General features: G+C 42.8%; 2 protein-coding genes across 3 annotated transcripts in view; one reads left to right on the plus strand and one right to left on the minus strand.

Annotated features, from left to right (window-relative positions):
* si:dkey-97m3.1 (fatty acyl-CoA reductase 1) overlaps positions 1 to 23,761 on the plus strand; it is a 95,673-nt gene extending 71,912 nt beyond the window's left edge. For both annotated transcript variants that reach the window (XR_010895656.1, XR_010895657.1), the window contains 2 exons: positions 22,747 to 23,576; positions 23,679 to 23,761. The gene's annotated coding sequence lies outside the window, so the exon portion shown is untranslated. The remainder of the gene's footprint in view (positions 1 to 22,746; positions 23,577 to 23,678) is intronic.
* On the minus strand, positions 402 to 22,389 carry LOC137024410 (myelin-associated glycoprotein-like). Its single transcript, XM_067391877.1, has 10 exons — positions 22,281 to 22,389; positions 21,179 to 21,538; positions 20,100 to 20,423; positions 19,741 to 20,007; positions 17,345 to 17,611; positions 16,103 to 16,369; positions 12,561 to 12,872; positions 4,230 to 4,317; positions 3,100 to 3,166; positions 402 to 3,008 (listed from the first exon to the last, which is right to left on the minus strand). The coding sequence occupies exons 1-10, from the start codon at positions 22,387 to 22,389 to the stop codon at positions 2,712 to 2,714; spliced, it is 2,358 nt and encodes a 785-aa protein (XP_067247978.1). The 3' UTR covers positions 402 to 2,711.
* Positions 23,762 to 24,215: the final 454 nt, after the last annotated feature.

Here is a 24,215-nt window from a genome sequence, read left to right on the forward strand (position 1 = left end):
GCATAGTTTATTGAATCTGATTAGACCAATAGCATCTCGCTTAAAAAAATGACCAAAGAGGTTCGATATTTTTCCTATTTAAAACTTGACTCTTCTGTAGTTACATCATGTACTAAGAAAAGTTGTGATTTTCTAGGCCGATATGGCTAGGAACTATACTCTCATTCTGGCTTAATAATCAAGAAACTTTGCCGGCGTACCATGGGTGCAGCCGGCGCAATGATATTACACAGCGCCTGTGACCCCAAAAATATCAAAAATCTTTGGTCATTTTTTTAACAAGATGCTAACAGTCTAATCAGATTCAATGAACTATGCTAAGCTATGCTAAAAGTGGTACCACCAGACCCGGAGATCGGCTGAATTGATTCGAAAATGGTAAAACTCAACTGTTTAACTCTAGGAGAGTTGTAAAATGAGCCTATTTTCAAAAAAAGTGGAGTGTTCCTTTAAGGCCCGTTCACACCAAGAATGATAACTATAACAATATTAGCATCCACACCATCGAATGATATTGTTCTGTTTATTTTATGTGCACTCTGTATGTTTGAGCTCTTTATAATATAATCCCCATAAATCATAAACAATCTCTATAAATGAGAGGTTTCAAAATTTCCCCTACTCTTATATAAGCCCTGCCCATGACTGGCGAGGGATTCTGCCTTATTAGCTTAGCTCCTCCCCTGAGTGAGCTGTACAGTCCGCCATGTTTATCTCCTCGCCAGATCATTTAACAGCAGCATTCGAGTAAGAAATGTATTCTTGTTTAAGCTACTAAAGTTATTTCATCAAGAGCAGTGAGTGATTTTCTGGTTTTCTTTTGATTCATATTAACAGCATATGCTAGCCTGACGTGGTCATACTCAATTCTAGTCAGAATATGAGTCTGATACTGCTCCATTGGGCTTTGATTATGGGGGCGTATTTCAACCGATCCAGGAAAGACCTCAATTGGATAGACCTACAACCAATCAGAGCTACAGAGTAAGTGACGTATGTTGAGCGATGCATAGTTGTCAACAGAACTCTTCTTAGCGACCATCGGGGCCAGCTGATAAATCAAATTTTTGCCGAATCCCGTAGGAAGGACGGCAAAGACATCTTTCCCATCGACAAATGCCTTGATCGCGGTCCTCTGTTCCTGTTTTAAAATTAATGCGCTGTCGATATCTTCTATAACGGACGCGATGGCGGAATCTACACATCTCAGTTCTTCAACAGCCATCATTGTTGTAAACTAATTGACCTTTTGCAAAGACTCGTCCCCCTTAGTTACTGTTGCTTTGTCCGACAAGCCGTGGCGCTGTCACGCCACACAGAGTGGAAAATACATTGCGGAGCAAAGAAGAAACTGACAACACATCGACAGACGAGACAGAGCAGGTTACTTATGATATTAAACAAAGTCCCAGCTTTCAAACTGTGTAGTTATTAAAAAAATTCAAACAATAAAAACCGTTTTGTGGCTCTTTAATGTGTTGTGACCATGATCGTGACGGATTGCTGTAGCGCCTCAGCTCAAGAGGCTCGTGAACCGATCATCTCTTCCTACTAGTCCATTTATAGCATCATATAAACATGAATGAACATGAGAATGAATGTTGTTTCAAACGCGGAAAGACGTCAATATGCACAATTTTTCAAGTTTAACTCCACCGATGTTAATCTTCTAACTCCTGACTGCTTTGTTGGACAAAATGGCGGATGCGGCGTTCTGATTGGTTAGATCGCTTGTCAATCAAACTCCCCATGCGCTCTTTGATGACGTGGGTGGTTACGTAACCGCAGATAGCCTGTCCATCATCGATTAAAGCCCGCCCTGGCAATTTGATTGGCTCGGCCTTCTGGGAGCCGAACATAATTAATCCACAATGGATTGAGTCCAGACCGAACTTCCCATCCAAAAAATGTTGTGGGCGGGGTTCGGGCTGGCACCCAGGCTAAGCATATACAGCAGTAAGTACTGCATATTTGCATTTAAAGAGACATGCACTCAAAAAAGGGCATTTACAACATTATAGTTGTGGCGTGGACTCTGCTATTGCTTTGCAATTTAGGAAGATTTCTTTTTTTATCTTTTGTATCTTTATGGTTATCGTTATAGTTATCATCCTTACACCATGTCTACACCGGATGCAAGTGGCGCGATGTGACAAAAGACAATAGAACCCATTATAATCAGTGATGTTGTCTACACTAGATACGGCAAGACGCAAGCGACATATCTCCGACAGTAAACTGATGCCTCGTTCTATTTATGACATACTGACACGAAGAACAAATGCTTTGCAACGGGCGCTTTGCCGCATCCAGTGTAGACGGCTTTTAGCTGTTGCGATGCGAGCGACAACGTTCACGTCCGGTGTAAACACAGTGTTAATGTGAACAGGCCTTTACTGTTCAACAACACCTGCACTGACCAACGGTGCGTCCGAAATCGCATACTGTCTGAGAAGGTACTATCATGTGACTTGTTGTCACTGTTATGTGACCTACAGCTTCAGTTGCATTGCTTCACTGCCTCTCCCGTGGTCTCATGGGATGGTAAAGTGTTCATCGAATGTGCACTTCAGAAGTAGTAGGTCATCCGGGTACTTGTTTTTTCTAATACTTTGTATTTTCTGACATACTGCTGTGTTGGTGTACTGTTTTTTGCATACTATATATCAGGGAATTATTTGATTTCGGACTCAATGCAATGGTTCCTGTCTTTAAACAACCAAGCGACGGGTCATGTTTTCATAAATCGAGTCTTCTGATGTCACATCAGTGATCTTCGCCCCGCTATCTGTTGAGCTTTGGTCTTTCTTGGGGTCTGTCGCAGATGCTGCGTCTTTTGCAGAACGATGACGGACCACAGCATATTCCTTGGTCAGTGAGGAGACGCCCCTGATCTCTCCTGACGCCGGCTCTGCGTTTGTGAAGTCGATGGAGGAATAATGAGGAGATTCTGGTGGTTTATGTGTAACGGAGTAAACACACTCGTCGTCACCATCAGAAGCAGTGGCCTGATGGAGCAGAAACACAGCAGAATCAGTGCTGAACGGCCGTTTTTGATAATATCTTTGAGAATTAATAGTGTGAGTGTGTTGAACTCACTATTTGAGTCAGAATGAGTCCAGATCTGTCGTCTTGTCTGGTTCCTGAAGCTTTGGGATTCTTTCTTCTGAAAAAAATGTTTTTTGAGGCCATCAAAAATAGATTCTTACACTGTAAAACTCAATAGGTTCAGAATACTCAAAACATTTCAGGAAACTTATAACCTCAAAACATTTAAGTAAACAAACTCATTTTAAGTTAGTAGAATTTAACATTTTTGTGACAAGTGGGGCAGGGCCGAGAGCTGTGGAAACGGAGCAAGGCTGGTGTGGGGCACAGGTGTCCCTCATTAACAATCATGTCACCGGCATCTATTCGTTCCCACAGTTCTCAGCCTCGCCCAACTCATCATAATGTTAATTACATATAGTTCATTTACATAAACATCACACAGATCTTGGTTAAATGTTAGATAGCAAATAACACATGCTATTATAATGATCAAAGAGACTGTCATCATATACTTGCATGTATATAATCAAACAACATACAGTATATGCGGTCTTTTGCAGCCCATCCTTAACCTAACCACAGACTCTACTCTTCACCACAATGATAACATAACATTAACTAACATAACAGAACCTCCTGTGAATCCCAACATAACACAACATTAAACATTAACTTATGTTTCCCTATGTCAATCTTGTGCAAAAGTACACAAAATAACACTTAATTTCAACATTTACATTTATACAGTCTGACGCAAAGCATGCTGGGAATTAGAAATCTGCTGCAACTCAACTTAATCGTATTAAGTTCAGCTTACTACAATGACAATTTGAGTTCACACAACTTTTTTCTATTAAGTACAATGAACTTTCATTATTATTTTAGTGAAACAAACTCATTTCATTTTATTAATTTCACTGTTCGGTTTTTACAGTGTATATAATATATCAATCAGAATCACAAATCCTCCTTTTGATGAGGCTAGTAAAGTAAAATCTCATCAAATCAATGTGTGATCTGACTTTGTTTGGCTTTACACTGCAAAAATATCAAATATCTGAACATTCTTAAATGAAGATACATTTACTTGAGAAGCCAGATGGCATATAAAAGTCTAGTTTTCTGAAAAAATGTATCATAATGTCTTTCCTCAAATCACAGTTGTCGTGTGTACGCACCGTTCATAGCAGATCCTTATGATGCACAAGAGCATCATTGCTAACGCGCCGGCAGCAGCTCCGAGCAGCATAGATGGATGATGGAAACCTGGAAAGCAGTGTTTTATTGCTCAGAGTTTGGTCTTTTATAGCTCACCACTCTTAATCAGTGCTGGGTAGTAACTCATTCCAAATTACATGACAAAAAAAAATGTAGTTAGTAATGTAATCCATTACATTGCACATTTTAGGTTCTATAATCCATCTACTTTTGATTACTTTTAGATTACTTGTGAACTAACTGGTTTTTCACATTAAATGGTTAATTCACCCAAAAATGAAAACTGTGTCATTAATTCCTCACCCTCATGTCGTTCCACATCAGTAAGACCTTCGTTCATCTTCAGAACGCAGAATGCAAATTAAGATATTTTTGATAAAATCCGATGGCGTGATTTCAGTAAACGAGGATTCGTTATATCATAAGTGTTTTGAAATTTCAATTTTCAAAAAGTAACGTCTCGGTTACATAGGTAACCCTCGTTCCCTGAAGGAGGGAACGGAGACGTACGTCGGACAGACCGACGAATAGGAATCTCGCTAGAGAGGCCAATCTACTTCGAGTGTAACTAAACGAGCCAATGCACATTGGCATGCAATCATATGCATCAGCTGCTTGCCTCGCAGCGCGGGTATATAATGAGCAGCAGGTGCGTTGCATCTTCAGGTTTTCGCTGAGGAGCCGAACCGAGCAGGCGGCAGCATCAGCAGGACAACGCCTGTGGCGACGGGACGTACGTCTCCGTTCCCTCCTTCAGGGAACGAGGGTTACCTATGTAACCGAGACGTTCCCATTCAGTCGGTCACGTTCGACGTACGTCGGACAGACCGACGAATAGGAATCCCTACCAAAGCGCCACAGGAGCTGCCCTCTTCCAGCGCTCTGACGTGAGCCACCTGAACCCCCTTGCCTAAGGACGGTGGGACCAGGCTCACGCAGAGAGGGTCGATCACTGTTGTTCCCAAAACCCACTCAGTGCGACAATTGGATAACGCTGGGAAAGCGTAGCCTTACATGCGATAAGGAACGCTGCGGAAGCCATATCCTTCCCCGAAGGAGTTATATGGATAAGTACATATGGACTAACCTTGTAGGTTGTACAACATATGGAAGAACTGGGGTGACTCCACTCGATGAGAGATGGGTTCTCCCAGAGGGAAAGACACGGGCTTCGTTTAGGAGCAGCCGTGGAAAAAGCCATATGGGATCCCCGTAGGGTCACACATATGTAACCCAGCCTAAATCCGGTTCTCAAGGATACAACGGAGTATAGGCCTGGCGCCAGACGCTCCGCCACGTCGGCTGCCGAAGGGTAACCGGAGGACTCAACAGGGTCTGCCCGTAGGGACTCTCTGGAGAATAGAATGCGCATGTAGCGCAGCAAGCCGACACTAAGCCGGGGCCTCTCCGTGCCTCTGACCTGAGGCGAGAACACGGGAGGAGACCGGCTCGACACGAAGGCTATAGTATCTAGCGAACGTGTTAGGTGTCGCCCAGCCCGCAGCTCTACAAATGTCTGTTAGCGAGGCGCCACGAGCCAGCGCCGAGGAGGATGCCACACCTCTCGTGGAGTGGGCATGCAACCTGAGCGGGCAGGGCACGCCCTGAGCTTGGTAAGCCAGGGCGATGGCATCCACTATCCAGTGGGCCATCCTCTGCTTGGAGACAGCCTTTCCCTTCTGCTGGCCTCCGTAACAGACAAAGAGCTGGTCTGAGGTCCTGAAGCTTCGAGTTCTGTCTAAGTACAGTCGCAAGGCGCGAACTGGACAGAGCAAAGCCAGGGCTGGGTCTGCCTCCTCCGAGGGCAGCGCTTGCAGGCTCACTACCTGGTCCCTGAAGGGAGTGGTAGGAACCTTGGGCACGTAGCCAGGCCGGGGTCTCAGTACCACGTGGCTGTCACCCGGCCCGAACTCTAGGCACGATTCGTCGACCGAAAATGACTGCAGGTCCCCTACCCTCTTGATGGAGGCCAATGCCACCAGCAGCAAAGTCTTCATAGAGAGAATCTTTAAGTCTGCTGACAGCAAAGGCTCAAAGGGAGCAATCTGGAGTGCTCTGAGCACCAGAGTAAGGTCCCAAGAGGGTATGGAGGGGGGACGAGGAGGATTTAACCGTCTCGCCCCCTAAGGAACCTGATGACCAGGTCGTGCTGACCAACAGATTTGCCATCTATGTGGTCGTGGTAAGCGGATATGGCAGCAGTATGGACTTTGAGGGTGGAGGGGGACAGCCTACGCTCCAACCCTTGCTGCAAGAAGGAAAGCACGACTCCGATCGAGCATCTTCGGGGGTCTTCTCGACGAGAAGAACACCACTCGACGAACAGGTTCCACTTCGAGGCGTAAGCACGTCTCGTAGACAGTGCACGTGCCGAAGTGATGGTGTTAAGTACCTCAGGGGGTAAGTCACCTAGAACCTCCGCGTCCCGTCCAGGGACCAGACATGGAGTTTCCAGAGGTCTGGACGCGGGTGCCAAAGAGTGCCCCGTCTCTGAGAGAGGAGGTCCTTCCTCAGAGGGATGGGCCAGGGAGGGGCTGTCGCGAGGAGTGAGAGTTCTGGGAACCAGGTCCGGTTGGGCCAGTAAGGCGCAACTAACAAGACCTGCTCCTCGTCCTCCCTGACTTTGCACAGGGTCTGTGCAAGTAGGCTCACTGGGGGAAACGCATATTTGCGCAGGCCCCGGGGCCAGCTGAGAGCCAGTGCATCTGTCCCGAGTGTTCCCTCGGTCAGAGAGTAAAACAACTGGCAGTGGGAGGTTTCTGGTGAGGCAAACAGGTCTACCTGAGCCTCTCAGAACTCTCTCCAGATCAGCTGAACCACCTGGGGGTGGAGTCGCCACTCTCCGGGCAGCGCAGCTCGTGATAGCTCGTCGGCCACACGGTTGAGCACACCGGGGACATGAATGGCGCAAAGCGACCTCAGATGCTTCCGACTCCACAGGAGGAGATGGCGGGCGAGTTGCGACATGCGACGGGAGCGTAGACCACCTTGACGGTTGATGTACGCAACGGTCGCAGTGTTGTCCGTACGGACCAGTACATGCTTGCCCTAAAGCAGGCCTTTGAGGCGGCTCAGGGCAAGGCGTACTGCCAGCAACTCGAGGCAATTGATGTGCCAATGCAGATGGGGTCCCGTCCAAACCCCTGACTGCATGCCCGTTGTACGTGGCACCCCAGCCGGTGGCAGAAGCATCTGTGAAAACCACAGCATGCCGGGACACTTGTTCTAGGGGCACTCCTGCCCGAAGAAACAAAGGGTCCGACCACGGACTGAAGGTTCGGCGGCACTCCTGAGTGATTGGCACCCGGAACGTGCCGCGTTGCCACGCCCATCTCGGGACTCGGCCGTGAAGCCAGTGCTGAAGCGGTCTCATATGAAGCAGACCGAGCGGTGTTACAGCCGCTGCAGCCGCCATATGCCCCAGGAGCCTCTGAAAGAACTTCAGTGGGACCGCTGTCCTGCCATTGAACGTATTCAGGCAGTTCAACACCGACCGAGCACGTTCCTCTGTGAGGCGTGCTATCTGTTCGACCGAAACCAACTCCATACCGAGAAAAGAGATCCTCTGCACTGGGGCGAGTTTGCTCTTTTCCCAGTTGACCCGAAGCCCCAACTGGCTGAGGTGACTGAGCACCAAATCCCTGTGTTCGCACAACTGATCCCGAGACTGTGCTAGGATAAGCCAGTCGTCTAGATAGTTGAGAATGCGAACACCCTGTTCTCTCATGGGAACAAGGGCTCCCTCCACGACTTTCGTGAAGACGCGGGGAGACAGGGCCAGCCCGAAGGGTAGGACTCTGTACTGATATGCTCGACCTTCGAACGCGAATCTCAGGAATGGCCTGTGTCGCGGAAGAATCGAAACATGGAAGTACGCGTCCTTCAGGTCGATCGCTGCAAACCAATCTCGGGGACGGATGCACTTGAAAATGCGTTTCTGCGTGAGCATTTTGAACGGTAGCTTGTGAAGGCTCCGATTCAAAACTCGCAGGTCCAAGATCGGTCGTAACCCGCCGCTTTTCTTGGGTACAATGAAGTAGGGGCTGTAGAACCCCGACCTCAAATCGGCTGGAGGGACCGGCTCTATCGCGTCCTTCGCCAGTAGGACTGCGATCTCCGCACGCAGAACAGGGGCATCGGCATCTTTCACTGTAGTGAAGAGGATGCCCCTGAACTTGGGGGGGCGCCGGGCGAACTGAATCGCATAGCCGAGCCTGATGGTCCGAAGGAGCCAGCGAGACGGACTGGGGAGCGCTAGCCAGGCTCTCAGAGACCGCGCAAGCGGCACCAAGGGGACCACCGGCGTACCCGCCGCGGGGCAGCGAGGTGGAACGCAGGGACGCGGCCCGGGAGGCTCTCTGTGTGAGGCGGCCCGAAGCGGGGTCACAGTGTGCTGTGCAACACTTACCTGCTTCCACGGGTGGACAGAGGGAGCAGTCGAGGTTTTGCCTACCTGCTGCTCGCTGCTGTCCGCTGGCGACAGAAGAGGTGGATGAGAGTGGTGAGGTTCTAGCCCTCCCACTGCTCTCCGAGCCCTCTTCGGACCCGGAGATAGAGGAAACTGCTCTTTTATTGAAAATTTGGGGACATGAGGGATACCGACAAAGTCAGGTTTCTTAATTCCCCCGTGTCCCAGACCGGCCTCTTCGGCGACGTGGTCGAGAACTTTGCCCAACAGTTCTCGGCTGTACAAAAGCAGTCAGAGGCGATCAGTCACATCCTGCCGAGGCGGTCAGCTGCTGCACTTCCTCCGCCGGCGGCACCTCAGACTGCCCGTCGCCGAGGGCGCCCCCCTGCAGCCGCCCCCGCTCCGACGCCCCAGCAGCAGCAGCCTCCATCCAAGCGGCGTCGTGGAGCCGGTCGCGGGCGGGGTGCCCAGCCCGTCCAGCCACCCCCTAAGAAGAAGGGTGGCAAGGCCAAGTCCAAGCGGCCCTAGGACGGGCGACCCGGAGATGGACGGGACTGCTCTTCAGGAGGTGGTGACCGCACCGCTCCTTCCCCCGGAGGAGGGCGGAACAAAAAGGGGAAACAAAAGATTCTCCACCCAGCCGACGGGCAGTCTGAGGTGCCGCCGGCGGAGGAAGTGCAGCAGCTGACCGCCTCGGCAGGATGTGACTGATCGCCTCTGACTGCTTTTGTACAGCCGAGAACTGTTGGGCAAAGTTCTCGACCACGTCGCCGAAGAGGCCGGTCTGGGACACGGGGGAATTAAGAAACCTGACTTTGTCGGTATCCCTCATGTCCGCAAGACACAGCCAGAGATGGCGTTCCTGGACCACCATGGTGGACATCGCACGACCCACTGACCGCGCCGTAACCTTCGTCGCTCGGAGCGCGAGGTCCGTCGCGGCACGAAGTTCTTGTAGAACTTGCGGATCGTGACCACCCTCGTGCAGGTCCTTCAGTGCCTTGGCCTGATGGACCTGCAACAACGCCATAGCGTGTAAGGCGGAAGCGGCTTCCCCACAGGCCTGATAAGCCTTGCCGGTAAGATCCGACGAGTACTTACAAGCCCGGGAAGGGAGAGACGGCTCCCCCCGCCAGGTGGAGTTAGGGCACAGTTGCATAGCAACGGCCCGTTCCACAGGGGGTATGCGCGTATAACCCTTAGCCGCTCCTACATCAAGGGTGGTGAGGGAGGAGGACCCACCGACACGGCTTCGGGCAGTAAAAGGTGCCGTCCACGTGCCAGTGAGCTCTTCATGCACCTCCGGGAAGAAAGGCACTGGGGTGGGGGGCTGAGAACCAGCCCTTGCCACCCCGAGATACCAATCATCCAACCTCGAGGGCTCGGGACACGGTGGAGGGTTCCACACGAGCCCGACCCTGTTGGCGGCCCGGGAAAGCATAGCCATCATTTCCGGGTCTGAATCGGGCACAGTCGTCACTCCCGAGGGAGGCAGCTGCGCCGAATCGTCATCCCCAGAAGCGTCAGGCTCACCCTCCGATGCAGCGATCGACATCCGGTCGTCTTGGGGAGCTCCGAAGGATACGGATGGTACACACCTCTGGGGTGGTCCACCGCGTTCCCCCGGCAGCTCTACTGGCTGCGGAGCGCAAGAGGGGTGAGGGTTCCTAGGGGGTTGGTTCCCCGAAGGAAACGCGCTCACCGTGATCCTCAAGTCACCAGCCCCGCCGCCCGAAGCAACCCTCTGAGGAGGATTGGAACGAGGCGTCGGGACCGGGACTCCACCCCTTTGCAGAAAGTGGAGTCTCGACCGCAGCTCCGCGACGGTCATCTTCCCACAATGGGTACATGACTCGTCCACAAACGCCGCCTCAGCGTGCCTTAAGCCCAAGCACGCGATACAGCGCTGGTGACCATCCCGAGGCGCCAGGTAACGACCGCATCCAGAAACACACAAGTAGAACGACATCTTTAAAAAGACGCGAACTACTCGTGTAAGCTCTTTCAAGGACTGACTCTTTTAGGTGCTGAAGCACGCAGGGGAAAAGCCGCTGCAGCACAGACAGGGAAATGTGCAGCCTGTCGTGTGCACTCTCCTTGTAGGCGCTCTCTTACCAGCTGTAATAACAGCTTTTTAGCGCTCTAGGCGCACCGTTTCACCAGCCGTGAGAACGGCCTTCACGCTGATTACAGCTTTTGCTCAAATAAAAAAGGCAAAGAAAAACATAGGAGAAATCGGCCCCGCTGCTGCGCTGTCCGCCTGCACCGCAACCAAGAGACGTCTCGAAGAGCAGACTCGTTCACACTCGTGGTTTCAGTAGCTATCTTCTTCAGTGTTGAGAAGGTTTGGCTCCGAAGCGAAAAGCTGAAGATGCAACGCACCTGCTGCTCATTATATACCCGCGCTGCGAGGCAAGCAGCTGATGCATATGATTGCATGCCAATGTGCATTGGCTCGTTTAGTTACACTCGAAGTAGATTGGCCTCTCTAGCGAGATTCCTATTCGTCGGTCTGTCCGACGTACGTCGAACGTGACCGACTGAATGGGAACTGTAAGTTGATTACGAGTATTTTAAAATGTACTATAATCTAATTACAAGTACTTTGATTATGTAATCCTGATTACATGTAATCAGTTACTACCAAGCACTGTTCTTAATGTGAATCTCACTGTCATTTAAGTGTCGCAAATGTTTCTTAGAAGGAATAAAAACAGACCCAAATGAGTCAGCAGTTGCCCTACAGTACAGAGCTGTAAAACTGAATGTGGAGAGCAGCTCAGATCATTTGATCATGGATTTGATTGAAGCTCATACTGAGATATCTGATATTTGATTACAGACTTTAGTGTCTTGGCAAATATGAGAACATTTCTCTGGAGAAAAGTTTGCACTTGGTCTCCATTTGATCTCATTGCTGTCTAGGAGAAAAAGTTCCCTTGTGAAAAAGAAGTGCACTTCAGCATACTTTAAAAAAAGAGAAAAATAAAAGAAACACAATTGCATGTTATTTATAATTAAATGAAAATGTATTATAGGTAGAAATTATTTTAAATGCAATTATCCAAACTTAAAGAAGTCTTCTTAAAGGTCACCTATTATGTTAAATCCACTTTTACAAGGTGTTTGGATATAAATGTGTGTTGGCAATGTGTGAACACAACCACTCTACAATGATAAAAATCCACCCACTCCTTTTTTTTTTTTTTTTTTTTTTAAATCCTCATTAAACCAAAGCAGTCTCATTAGACAAGTCTCATTTACTGTATTTATTTACTTTTATGTTATGATGAAGATGCAATTTAGTATGTTTAAAATATATCAACTTCAAATTTAATATTAAATAACACACTACAGTTAAAATTATAATAAAGTACTTTGTGTGCTTTTAGTATTTAAGTCAACAAATCAAAATAAGTGTACTTCTTTAAAGCAAGTAAAGCTTTTAATTTGCCATCATTAAAAGTTCAATTTTTAAAAGTGTAAGAAATAGTCATGAAAGTGTACTCTCTTTAAGTGTGCTTAAACTGCAAGTACAGTTTTTTAATAATAAAAAAGGGGTAATGGGATTCTATATAGAACTCTAGAATTCTTGAATCAATTTTAAATTCTATTCTATATAAGGAGATACTTTCATGTTTAATGGGTTATTTAAATTTTTTTTCTAATGATTAAGTATGTTTACGAGCTGTTTAAATAATAAAATTGAAATCAAATGAAAAAATGTGTCAAAACAAATTAATTAATTTGATGGGAACCCTAAAAAATTTTATATATGAAGCACATTCAATGCAAATTAAGTGCACTTCTTTTTCATTAGTGTTAAATTATTCCAGAGATCTCATTGAGTTCATCAGAGAAGTGTCAGAGAAGTGGATCTCACCTGTCTCTGTCTTTGGCGTTGGTGTGACGAGGTGAATCTGTTGGCTGGTTCTGGTGCTGGCACTGGCGGTGCCGTGAGTGTTTCTACTGAAACACTGCAGGACGGACGTTTCTGTGAGGGGCTGATGGATGATTAGGACACTCGTCAAGGTTGTGTTTCCTTGAGTTTCGCTGCTGATGGACGTGTTTGTAGAGTTAGCGAGAACATTTCCAGATAGACGCCACTCTAGTGTAGGCGAGGGATTCCCATGAGCCTCACAGACACATGTGATTACGCTGCTTAAGTTACAAGAGCTGGAGATTTTGGGCGCAACTGAAAGAGAGAATATGATCATAAACTGTAGTTCTTGTGTAGGATCTGAGCAAAATAAAACAGCTTGAGGACCTGTAGGTTTTTCCTAAAATTAACCCATAATCTACTCACCCTCAAAACATCCTAGGTGCATGTGACTCTTCTTTCAGTTGAACGCAATCAGAGTTAAAATAAATAATATCCTGGCTCTTCCCAGCTTTGTAATGGCATTGAATAGAGACAGAGTTTTCCATATTTAAAACTTTATAAACTATAATAACTGGCTTCTAGCAACAGCCATACGCACGATTACGAGAGAGTCGAGTTTTCGGTGGAAGGGTGACCTTTAACCCTGGAGTTATTTAATATAACTCTGATTGTGTTCAGATGAAAGAAGAAAGTCATATAAACCTAGGATAGCTTGAGGGTGAACCCTGGGTCATACTAAAAACCTGGGTTAACAGAATCTTGGGTTAACTTGCTTCATGTTTCACATTGGGTTTAACATTTAATCCTGGGTATTTATAAACACTGTACCTTCCTAAACCCTAAACATTTTTATTTGCATATTTACATTGTCACATTGCATATCCTCATATCATATATTGTTGATGCAGCTATCAAATTTACTTTTCGGGCTATAAACAAGAATTAAATTGTCACTTCTTCGCACCAGCTGTCACGTTTTTTTGTCACCATTTGACAATTTCCCTTCAAATGCTAAACTACTGTTTATACAACGCCTGTGACTGTCCAAAGCATGTGAATTTGAGCCATGCGATTGGCTGTTGATTGCTAAGCATCAAGCCATAACATTCTAACACACATCATTTCACAATGCACAAGTGGCACTGAAATGCGGGGTTAATGATGTCAAAAGCAGTGCTATTCCTGCTCCAGAGCTGGTTTTCTTAACCCCGGGTAAAAAGTGGTGCTAACGGTGCTTCTAAATTATAAGTGTGATACGTTCCTTTACCTGTAGGTAAAAGTGGTCTTTAAAATGATTATAACCTGGTTGAGCGTAGTGTGAAATGCCCTACTGTGGACAAAATTGAATAAGATCATGGCAAGAACAGAAGGGAACCCCATAACTAAGAGCTGAAGTAGAAAAGAGAAACAAGCCACGATTTTGAAGTTGTAGTCGTGGTTGGTTCCTGTAAGTCTACAACATGACACCCTGGGGAAAATGCTGTTATTATGCTAAAAAAAAAGCCGCATTCACACTGTCAGAGGCTTGTGGTCAGTGGCTGGCGGTGAGGTTGCTTTTGGGTGTTTCCATTACTGGTCCTTGCTGTGCTGAATGGTTTTGTGAACAGAGCGAACATCCACAGATATGGCCACGATGGTAAAGAGCACAAGCCACGATGTATAATATAGTACAGTGGTTCCCAACATGTAGGAGTCATCAGTGATGCTCCAAGGGGGCCGCGGGATAAATTAAAATTAATTTAAATATATTAATATAATTCATTAATTAAATTATTAACACGTTACTAACAATGCACCACCTCTCTTGTAGGTATTCTGTGATTGTTTCGGATCAGCCCAGGCCGTTTCTCATCATTCTTCTGTGAAATACAGACTGAACGATGGCTCAAAACGCCCAACTGCTTCATGAACATTGATTACGCAAACTAACTCTCTCAGTGTTGCTTAAAAGGGTTTGATGGATGATGATTGTAATGAAGGTAAAGATGATTACAGTGACATACAGCAGTCGTTCACAACTCATGCACGAGTCCGTCATTTGTGCTCTCGACTCACTGGTCGTAATTCTGCATGAAGACAGTTCAATATATTCACGTGTTTTATAATGGATGCTCACCGAACAAGCGTGTTTCAGAGAAGTTTGAGAGGATCAGTGGTGTTATGTGTGTTTAATCATTTTGAATGGATCCGCATAGTATTTAAGTTTAGTCCTTTGGGATCTCCCTGTAGTCTTGTTTGGTATGGCAGTTTGACTATAGTTACTTTATAACTGAGCAGAGTAAATACTTTTAAGTTGTAAAGAATGTTTGCAAAACAAAACACTGGGGCTTTAAATCTATCTTGAATTTCTTCTTTAAAAAATAATATGGAGTTGAAAGGTAGGCTAATAACACTACAATACAAATTGTAGGGGGGGGCATGCAGTATTGATTCGGAGAGGAGGGGGGCCTTGCCGTAAAAAAGGTTGGGAACCACTGGTATAGTATACATTGAAGACTGTTGGGAACCAAATTGGGGGGAAAAAAAATGAGAAAAAACACTGAGATATCTTTCTCAAAAAAAAGTATGTCATACGGTTTAGATCAACATGACAGAATTTTCATTTTTGTGTGAACCATTAGATATTCTGCTTTTAGTCTTTAATATTTGCATGTAAAGTGTGATTCTGACACTTTTTTTACACATCTTTTAACACAAGTACAAATTTAGCGAAAAAATTCTCATGGTACATTCTGTACTGTGAAGTCTTGTATTACTCATCTAATAATATTTTCCCATTACTTTAGCATACGGCTACTGACACATGATGTTCAAGAAATTTTAGAGAATTTGAGATGTCGGTCACATAAAATAATTTTGTCTCGTACCCCAGCATTTAATCACATTGTATTAGAATTATTTTTTATTTTTTATGTTGACAGCTTCTTGCAATTTTACTGGCATCAGTGCAGTTTCACAAAGGTTTACTGAAATCTGGTGTTTCAAAACACTAACGTAACTTGAACATGTTGCTCTTCCAAAAGAGGAACTAAATCTCTTACTGTCTTTCCATAATTTTCTGTGAATGAAGAAAACACTCAAACCTATTTTACAGTATTTCTACAGTAGCATGCAACCGAACTTCAGCCTACTGTATTGTCGATCACCGTCAGCCTGTCACACGTTTTTGTTTAAGATTGCCAGTATGCACCCTTCATATAAGATATTGAACCATATAGAATGTTCTGTAGTTGAAGTTGAAGGCAAACCCAGTGCCTTCAACTTAAGCTGTACATCAAGTTTTAGTAATTTAAACATGCTTTTGTGGTTTTTGCAACTCCTCTATAGTCTTTTCAGTGACTTGTGACTGCGTGAAACACAGTATATACATCACATGCATTTATGGTGAAATTGCACATTTTTAATGTCAATCCATGTTTATTTTCATCATAAACAATGCACTTTAAATCCAAATGCAATCTAGAGCAGCGTTATGCATTTGCTATAAGGGATCAGATTGAATGAGTGAATATAGCAGTGCAGTAACTTGTCTTTGTACTCACACTGAGGATCTAGTTGAATTGTTGTGTTGTGTTGGCCATGCTGGTTTTGAGCTGCACAGCGATACCGTGCTATGTTTGTAGGGTTAGACACCACGTAGGTATTATTAAATCTGGTCTGGATGAGCTTAAACTGAGATCCGGTCTCTATGTACCAGGAGAATTTGAGCACCGCCGGTTTTGCATCAGTGCTGCAGGTCAGAGTCACTGGACGGCCCTCCATCACAGAGCCGGAGGGAAACAATGACAAGGTTGTGTTTTTTGGGGCATCTGAGGAAAAAAGATGTGTTATGTAGCAGTTCAAGATCTGGGTTGGTAACTGAAAAGGCACTGTGTTGAAGCATGTGTGCAAACATCTAGAAGGACACAAAATAACTAACAAAACACCATGTGTCTGTATTACTCTGTTTGCTTTACACTAGCTGTGTGTAAATGGTGTTAATTATACTTTGTAAAAAACATTATAGTCTGGGTTTGTCATGCAATCGGATAGAGACATTAGTCTTACATTAGTCTAGACTGAACAGTGTGTTAGTCTGAACTGAGAACAGCTGAAGCACATCTGGGAATGAATCAAAATGTGGGAATGTCTGACACTGAACACAATTTTTCAGTTCAGTGATGTTCAATGAAAAAAGTCAGTATATACAGACAGGCCTTGTTACTTGGATCATTAATGTTAGGCTTTTCTAGTTAAATCCTAATCAAAATAACATTTTCACATCTTTTGCATTTAGAGTATATTATGAGAATCAGTTAATTCAGCACTCTTGAATGTAACTGATTTCTAATGGCGATTACCAAGCATTCACAATGAACATCCATTATGAATATTTTCCACATTTTTAAAATAATAGTAAAGACATCAACACTATGAAATAACACTAGTGGAAGAAGTATGGGAAATATTTAACTGTATTTATATTTTGCAGTACAAGTGAAGGGTTTATGCATATATAATATTTAAAAAAGCATATAATGTATTTAAAATATACAGATGAAAATTATTAAATATATGACATTTTATATAGTTTTACTTTAAAAAGTTGTTTTATTTGAATGTATTTTTATTTATGTATTTATTTATTTTTGCTTTTCAATTTAATATCTCTATTAGTCTAATAATCTAGTACAGAGGTCTTCAACCCTGCTCCTGGGGACCCACTGCAGCTAAACCCAGGAGCAGCACTGAAGACCTCTGATCTAGTGATTGTGAGTAAATCAGATCAGGCTCTTGATACTCACACTGGACGTCCAGCAGCACTGATGCGTTCTGAGCGCTGTGTTTGTTCTGAGCTGTACAGACGTATCGTCCGCTGTGTGTCGGGTCGGTGTTGTTGATGGTCAGGTTCTGTCCGGTCTGCACTGGTTTCAGGTGTTCTTCAGTGTCTCTGTACCAGGTGTAGTTGAGCTCCGGTGGGTTTGCATCACTGCTGCAGCTCAGAGTCACTGAACGACCCTCCAGAACAAAACCAGATGGACTTACATGTGCAGATGTGTTTTTAGGAGCATCTGATGGAGGAGAAAAACATTTAGGTCATCATATTTTTTAAATAATAGTAAAGTCATTAATGCTGTGAAATAACACTAATGTAAGTATGGGAAGAAATTAGTGAAAAATAAAAATGCTTTTTAAATAGTACTGAAGGAATTCACATTAATTCGAACTCCTTCCATGTAAAAAAGGTCCTCTGTCAGCAGTTTAAAAGACTACAAATTTTAGATTAACAAAGTAATGTTTAATATATTTGCATTTAGTTCCTGTTGTTCACTGAACATTTACAAGCATAGTAAAGGATGAAAAAGCTGTTTAAATGAAGATCATTTATAATAACAGTTGATGCTCTGTGCAAAACAAGTGACTTAAATATTTGGAATCAAAGCAACAGTGAAGGTTTATATATATATATATATATATATATATATATATATATATAGTGATACAAAGTATTCTCTGTAACTTTATTTTAAAGAAATGTAAGTAAATGTGATAATATATATATAAATATTTAATATAATGTTTATATTTTATATTTTGTGTATTTATTTACACTATTACTCTCTCTCTCTCTGTATATAAAATATATGCATTATGCAATATTATATACTTATAATCAGTTTTGGTCACGTTACTTTAAAAAAGTAATTAGTTATAGTTACTAGTTACTTCTCACTTCTCACAAATAGTAACGGAGTTAGTAACTGAGTTACATCAATTTGAATGCCCCCAATATTAAATATAAGTCTAAGAATAAATTATTCTTGATCCGACTCGTGACATGATCCGCTCTTGCTTATGAAATTTCTCTGTACTGTACAATACGTGTTGGTATAGCCATTAAAGAAAATGTAGTTTCATATTTATGTTTAAATAGTCCTATGTTATGTTTTAAATTAATTTACTTGATTATGAAAAGTGAACAGCATGAGTAAGATGCATCATAAGATGCGCAATATATCGGGAGGCATGGAGTGGGTCAGACATGATTTTGACCACTTCATTAAGTTTTGTTTCGAAGAAAGCCTTTCTTTAAAGTGAATTTCATTTTGTAAAAATTGTATCTTAATTTTAATCAATGTTTCATCAACCAATTGCCTGGATTTAATAAATAAGAAGCAAATATAGCAGACAATATAATTATGGCAGGCGCGATCACTGGCGCGTGAACTGGAGCGTGACTTATAGGCTAAATGAACCAGAACTCAGCGGCTGCTTGCCTCACATACATGAGAAATATATCTATAGAAAGCTTGAAATATCTAAAAACGAAAAGAAATAGGCTACTCTGATTATGTAGCCTTATCCGAATGAAATGTACATTCTCTTTAGGTGCGTCCAGTATCTGGAGATGATGAGAGTCAGCAATGTCAACTTCATCTTCGCAGTCGACACTGATTCAGAAAACATTACTTTATTAATAAACAATTAAAATGTCTCCTTGCTGTTTTTGTCACATTCATAATCATTAATTTCGCCGGTTCTTTGTGGCAAGCTTTATGCATGCACTATAGCCTACATTATGATCATTATTATGGTTTATTCTCTCCAGTATTTAAGAAATTAAATTAATATAAATGCGATTAGTCAACTAATGGCTTAAATGAATTACGTTTCTGGAGGTGCTGACAGATTGGAGTTGCTGTTTATCGCAGTAGATAGGACATTCGAACCAGAAAGACACAGCTTACATTTGACTAAAAGGTTTTTGTCTTTATGCTCAACTAAAGTGAAATAATGAGCATATTTCCACTTTGAGAAACTCGTCTTGTTCTCGCCTTGACTCGCTATGACTGCCGCACACACTTGAATAAATGAAAACACGTCCACAGTGCGTCTTCGTGTTTACAGTGGTTGGCATCCACCAATCCTACAATGCGTCGCTGCTGTAAACAGGTTATGCTGAGGGCTACACACTTCAGCCAAAATTAATTAATTAAAAAAGTAACGCACAATGCACCATATGGTAATTTATTTAAAAAGTAACACAGTACAGTATTAGTTACTGTCAAAAGTAACTGCGTTACAGTAACGCGTTACTGCCCAACACTGCTTATAATATATATGTGTGTATAAAGTCTGAAATCTCCAGTCTAATAATCTAGTGATTGTGAGTAAATCAGATCAGGCTCTTGATACTCACACTGGACGTCCAGCAGCACTGATGCGTTCTGAGCGCCGTGTTTGTTCTGAGCTGTACAGACGTATCGTCCGCTGTGTGTCGGGTCGGTGTTGTTGATGGTCAGGTTCTGTCCGGTCTGCACTGGTTTCAGGTGTTCTTCAGTGTCTCTGTACCAGGTGTAGTTGAGCTCCGGTGGGTTTGCATCACTGCTGCAGCTCAGAGTCACTGAACGACCCTCCAGAACAAAACCAGATGGACTTACATGTGCAGATGTGCTTTTAGGAGCATCTGATGGAGGAGAAAAACATTCAGGCAGTTGTTATGATTTCAGCACTAATTCTAGATGATCAGACGGTATTGACTGAAATAATCTGTCTTACACTGGACTTGAAGCGTACGGGACTTGTTTCGTGATTTTGTGATGTCCTTCTGAAGCTGGTGTGTTACAGTGCAGGTGAAAGTGGCTGAATGATGACGGTGAGTTACAGTGAAGATCAGATCAGAGATCAGCTCAGTTTCGCTCTGACGCTGTTGTGTGACAATCTCCTTGAGGAGGTGTTCAGGAGACGAGCTCCATGTGAGAACTGCTGGACGAGAGGAACAGAAGATCTTAGTCGAGCAGCGCAGATTCACAGAGCTTCCCTCCTTCACCTCCGTCTCCTCCTGATCCTCAAACAGACTCACTGTGGGTTTGGGTGGAGAATCTACAACACACAGAGATACAGACAAACATTACAGGATCACATGGATCATCATATCATACAGTATTGTACAGTAGAAGATTTATTTTTCATTCATGTCCAGTCACATTATCCAGTTCATTCAGCATTGGGGACGTAAGCTATTTTCTGTGAATGTGTGAGATCTCTGATTCATTAGCCGCTATAGACCTTATGCCCAGAGAAACAAGTGTGCAGCCATCTTTAGGATTTTGTGTTTCAGTTCTTGCAGTAACTCTGTATATTTCTATGGCATCACTGTTGAAGAGTAATTAGCTGGTGAAGAGGATTTACTTATTGTAGAGTTAAAGACAGTTATCATGAGCGCTGTAATGTTTGAAGAGGATGTCATAACAAATCCCAGTAGACCAGGAAGATTTTAAAATGAGCGGTTTATTCATAAATCCATAAGATCTTACCTTCATGCTGTGGAAATACAAACGAGTGCAGCACTGAAAAGGGGCGGAGCTACATAAGCTCTATAGGTCAATAACTAGAAGAATTACAGTGCAGTAAATGGTGAAACTACTTGCTCTGCAAACCAGTATGTTTATGATTATGATAATAGGTTAAAATAATATGATCATTTTCAGGTTTAAATATTAAGCTGCATAACAGACTGTTTTGTACAGGTAAATAACTGAAAGCGTATGACACCGGAAGCTTCACACAATCATGTTACAAATGGCTGCTCTGCATTTACATTAAGATAGAAACAGCATTAATAATATGACACTCACCTATGATGGAAATGTGAACCAGGTCTTCAGGTTTTCTGTAGCTATGTTTCAGTCTACCGTTGGTCTCTATTCTGAATAAATATGACCCATTATCTTTCTGCTCAACATTATTGAAGCGGGTGGTGCAGTTTTTCTCTGTAGGAGTGCCAAATATTTCTCCCCTTAATGGTCCAGTGTCGGGGTGACTGGAGTCAAACACTACAGTGGGAGGGGATCCGTCTTTATACCATATTCTCTTTGCATCAGTGAGATCATCTTTATATTGTTGATCAATATCAAATGTGCAGGGTATGAAAACACAGGATCCTTCTAGAGCTTCTACTCTCTTCGGCAGATTGATATTAAAATCACAGAAAACTCCTAAAACACACACAGACAAGAGGAAGTGATCACACAGCGTTCACGTGCAGAAGAAACTGCAGCTCTAATTGCTCTTTAATCTTACAAAGCTCACATGAAAATGCTTTCAGAATATTAATTCAGCAGAGAATAATCTATAAGAACGAGACCTTGTATCAGACATCCAGTGAGGAGGAACGTCACAGATATTTCCATCATGTACATTCACTCCACCTTACAACAGAAAATACAAACACAATCATACACACTCTTAAAATAAAGGATCTTTATTGGCATCGATGGTTCATGAAGAACCTTAAACATCCCTGAAATCTTTCCATTCCACAAAAGTTCTTTAAAGTGAAAAAAGATTCTTTAGATTATTAAAATGTTCTTCATATTAGGAAAATATGGTTCTTTTAAGAAGTGTTCAGTGAAATGTTTTTCAGGGAACCATGAATTGCTCTTTATGAAATTGTGAAAAACACCCTTTTGGAAACGTTATTTTTTAAGTGTATAAACTTTTAACAGTTATTTCTGTGTATGAATTTTTAGCTGTTGATGTAAACTCATATAATTTCTAATGTCCAAAAACTATTTTTCATGAGTGACATAAATGTCATGAGAAAAAATACAGGCTATTAAATCAAATCTTTTCAGAAAGATTAAAACAGGACCTGCTCATCTAGAACAACTCAACCTCAGAGCATCAAAACAGTGAAGATCTCAAAACGTCAGAAGTTTTAGTGTGTAAATGACTTACCAGAGAAGAGTGAAAGAGCTGCAGCGCTCGACTGTGACGCTTTTACACTGATATAGAGAGAGATGTGTGTGAAGACGACACGTCTATTAGAGTTTATACCACTTCCCATTTCAGTCTGAACAAAGTAACAACTGCCAGACTGAGTAAAATATGCAAATTAGTATGAAGCTTACTGGATAATACTCAAAAAACATTTCTTTATATTTACTTGAAACGTCTTGTCAGATTCAGTGTAGAAATAATTCAGATTCAGACTATTTTCCAAAATATCACACATACTTTAATATTTTCACACTAAAGCAAAAGTCAATTTTATTTGGTTAAATGTGCTCAAGGCAGGTGACAATCAGCTGGTCATCAGCTCCCTCTTGTGGTATCCTCACTAATAAATGTGGACAGATTTAAAAGTTTATTTCTCATGTTTGTTCACAATTATACAATGATTTTGTGTTGTTTGTGTTTGCAGATTCAAGCAGCATTTATAGGAAATCTTGATCTTCTTCTGTTTCTGCGTCACTGAAGATGAGGAGCTTGAGAGTCTCTATCTGGAGCTCTGGATGGTTCATGAGGTCATGATATGGCTTTTACAGATTTAAAATGACAAAAATCACATTTTTGATAGAGATTAAACCGGGTCGATAGTTCCTTGTGAAATGAAACGAAGTCATCATTTACTCACCCTGTTGTTGTTCTCATGCCGTATGCAATTCTTTTTCAGTCCAAAAATACCAATGGCAGTGAATAGTGACCAGCATCAGTCTTTAAAAACAGGTCAAATGTATCACAGAAAAATCCCATGTGACACATGTTAGTATATTCCAAGTGTTCTGGGAGTGTGCGATAGGATTTGGTGAAAAACAAACCGAAATGTAATGTATTAGCTATTTTAAAAAAAATCCTGGCCTTGGCTGTTGGTCTTCTGTGCATTTGTGAGAATCTATTAGTGCAGCAGTTCAATGCAGCTTACCCAGAAAAAGTTGTGAGAAATCAAGTTTAATAAAAAAGTGACATGCATACTATAGTATAATAAGTATAATATACTCTACAGAATTGCATACTGCATTAGAATAACAACAAGGTGAGTAAATGATGACTTAATTTTCAATTTAGGGGAAACTATCCCAATTCACACTGCACAAACACCAACAAACAAGCTGGCCATTGGATTGGACTGTCATGTTCACGCAGCCCCAACAGACATTGATAAACGCTTGATTGTTCACTGAAAACAAACCCCGACCAACACCAACAGACGCCAACGAGGGTAACACACTGATCCAGCCGTTTGTCTGTGCGGTGTGTGAATTGGCCTTAACACATTTATAGTAAAGCTTGATTGATTATTTATAACTAATGACTGATAAAACAACTAACCATTTAAATTGTGTCTAATTGCAGCTTTTTACTGATTAATTGCTTTGGGATGGACTGCCCATTTGTTCAGGGTGTTTCTCTGCCTTCGAACCGAGACACTCGGACAGACTCAACATCCTCACATAGGACCTTACACAGGACAAGCAGTTTGGAGAATGAATGATTGTATGACGGACACATGCATGAGACCAGATCAGTGCGTTAATGGACAAGTGTATTTGCATTATTATATGAAAACATATTGTGAATGTTTGTACATTTGATACAGTTTGATTTAATAAATGATTTAAAATATTTTTCCCTTTTTTTTTGCCACATCAGCTTATGTGGGACAAAACATTTTGTACATATAACTCAAATGATGCAGATTCAGTCCAGACATTGAGCAGACATTTTTAAAATCATTTTAACATTAACATTAATTCCATACAGTTAAAAACAATCATTATATAAATGAACACTGATAATGTGTAGGAAATTACTGGGTCACTTTAGAGAGTAAAAGCTGACAAAGTCAGGATCACAACTAAAACAAAACGATTTATAAAAAGGTTCTGTGGC

This window comes from Chanodichthys erythropterus, chromosome 8 (assembly GCF_024489055.1).
Source record: "Chanodichthys erythropterus isolate Z2021 chromosome 8, ASM2448905v1, whole genome shotgun sequence".
In the NCBI taxonomy this organism is placed as follows: domain Eukaryota; kingdom Metazoa; phylum Chordata; class Actinopteri; order Cypriniformes; family Xenocyprididae; genus Chanodichthys; species Chanodichthys erythropterus.

Excerpts from the sequence above, each read along its gene's own strand:
- LOC137024410 (XM_067391877.1), bottom strand. The coding sequence starts at position 22,389 with ATGGGAAGTGGTATAAACTCTAATAGACGTGTCGTCTTCACACACATC. Across the intron at positions 4,318-12,560 it reads AACGCCAAAGACAGAGACAG|GTTTCCATCATCCATCTATG; the intron begins GTGAGATCCACT and ends ACTGCTTTCCAG. Across the intron at positions 3,167-4,229 it reads ATAAGGATCTGCTATGAACG|AAGAAAGAATCCCAAAGCTT; the intron begins GTGCGTACACAC and ends CATTTTTTTCAG.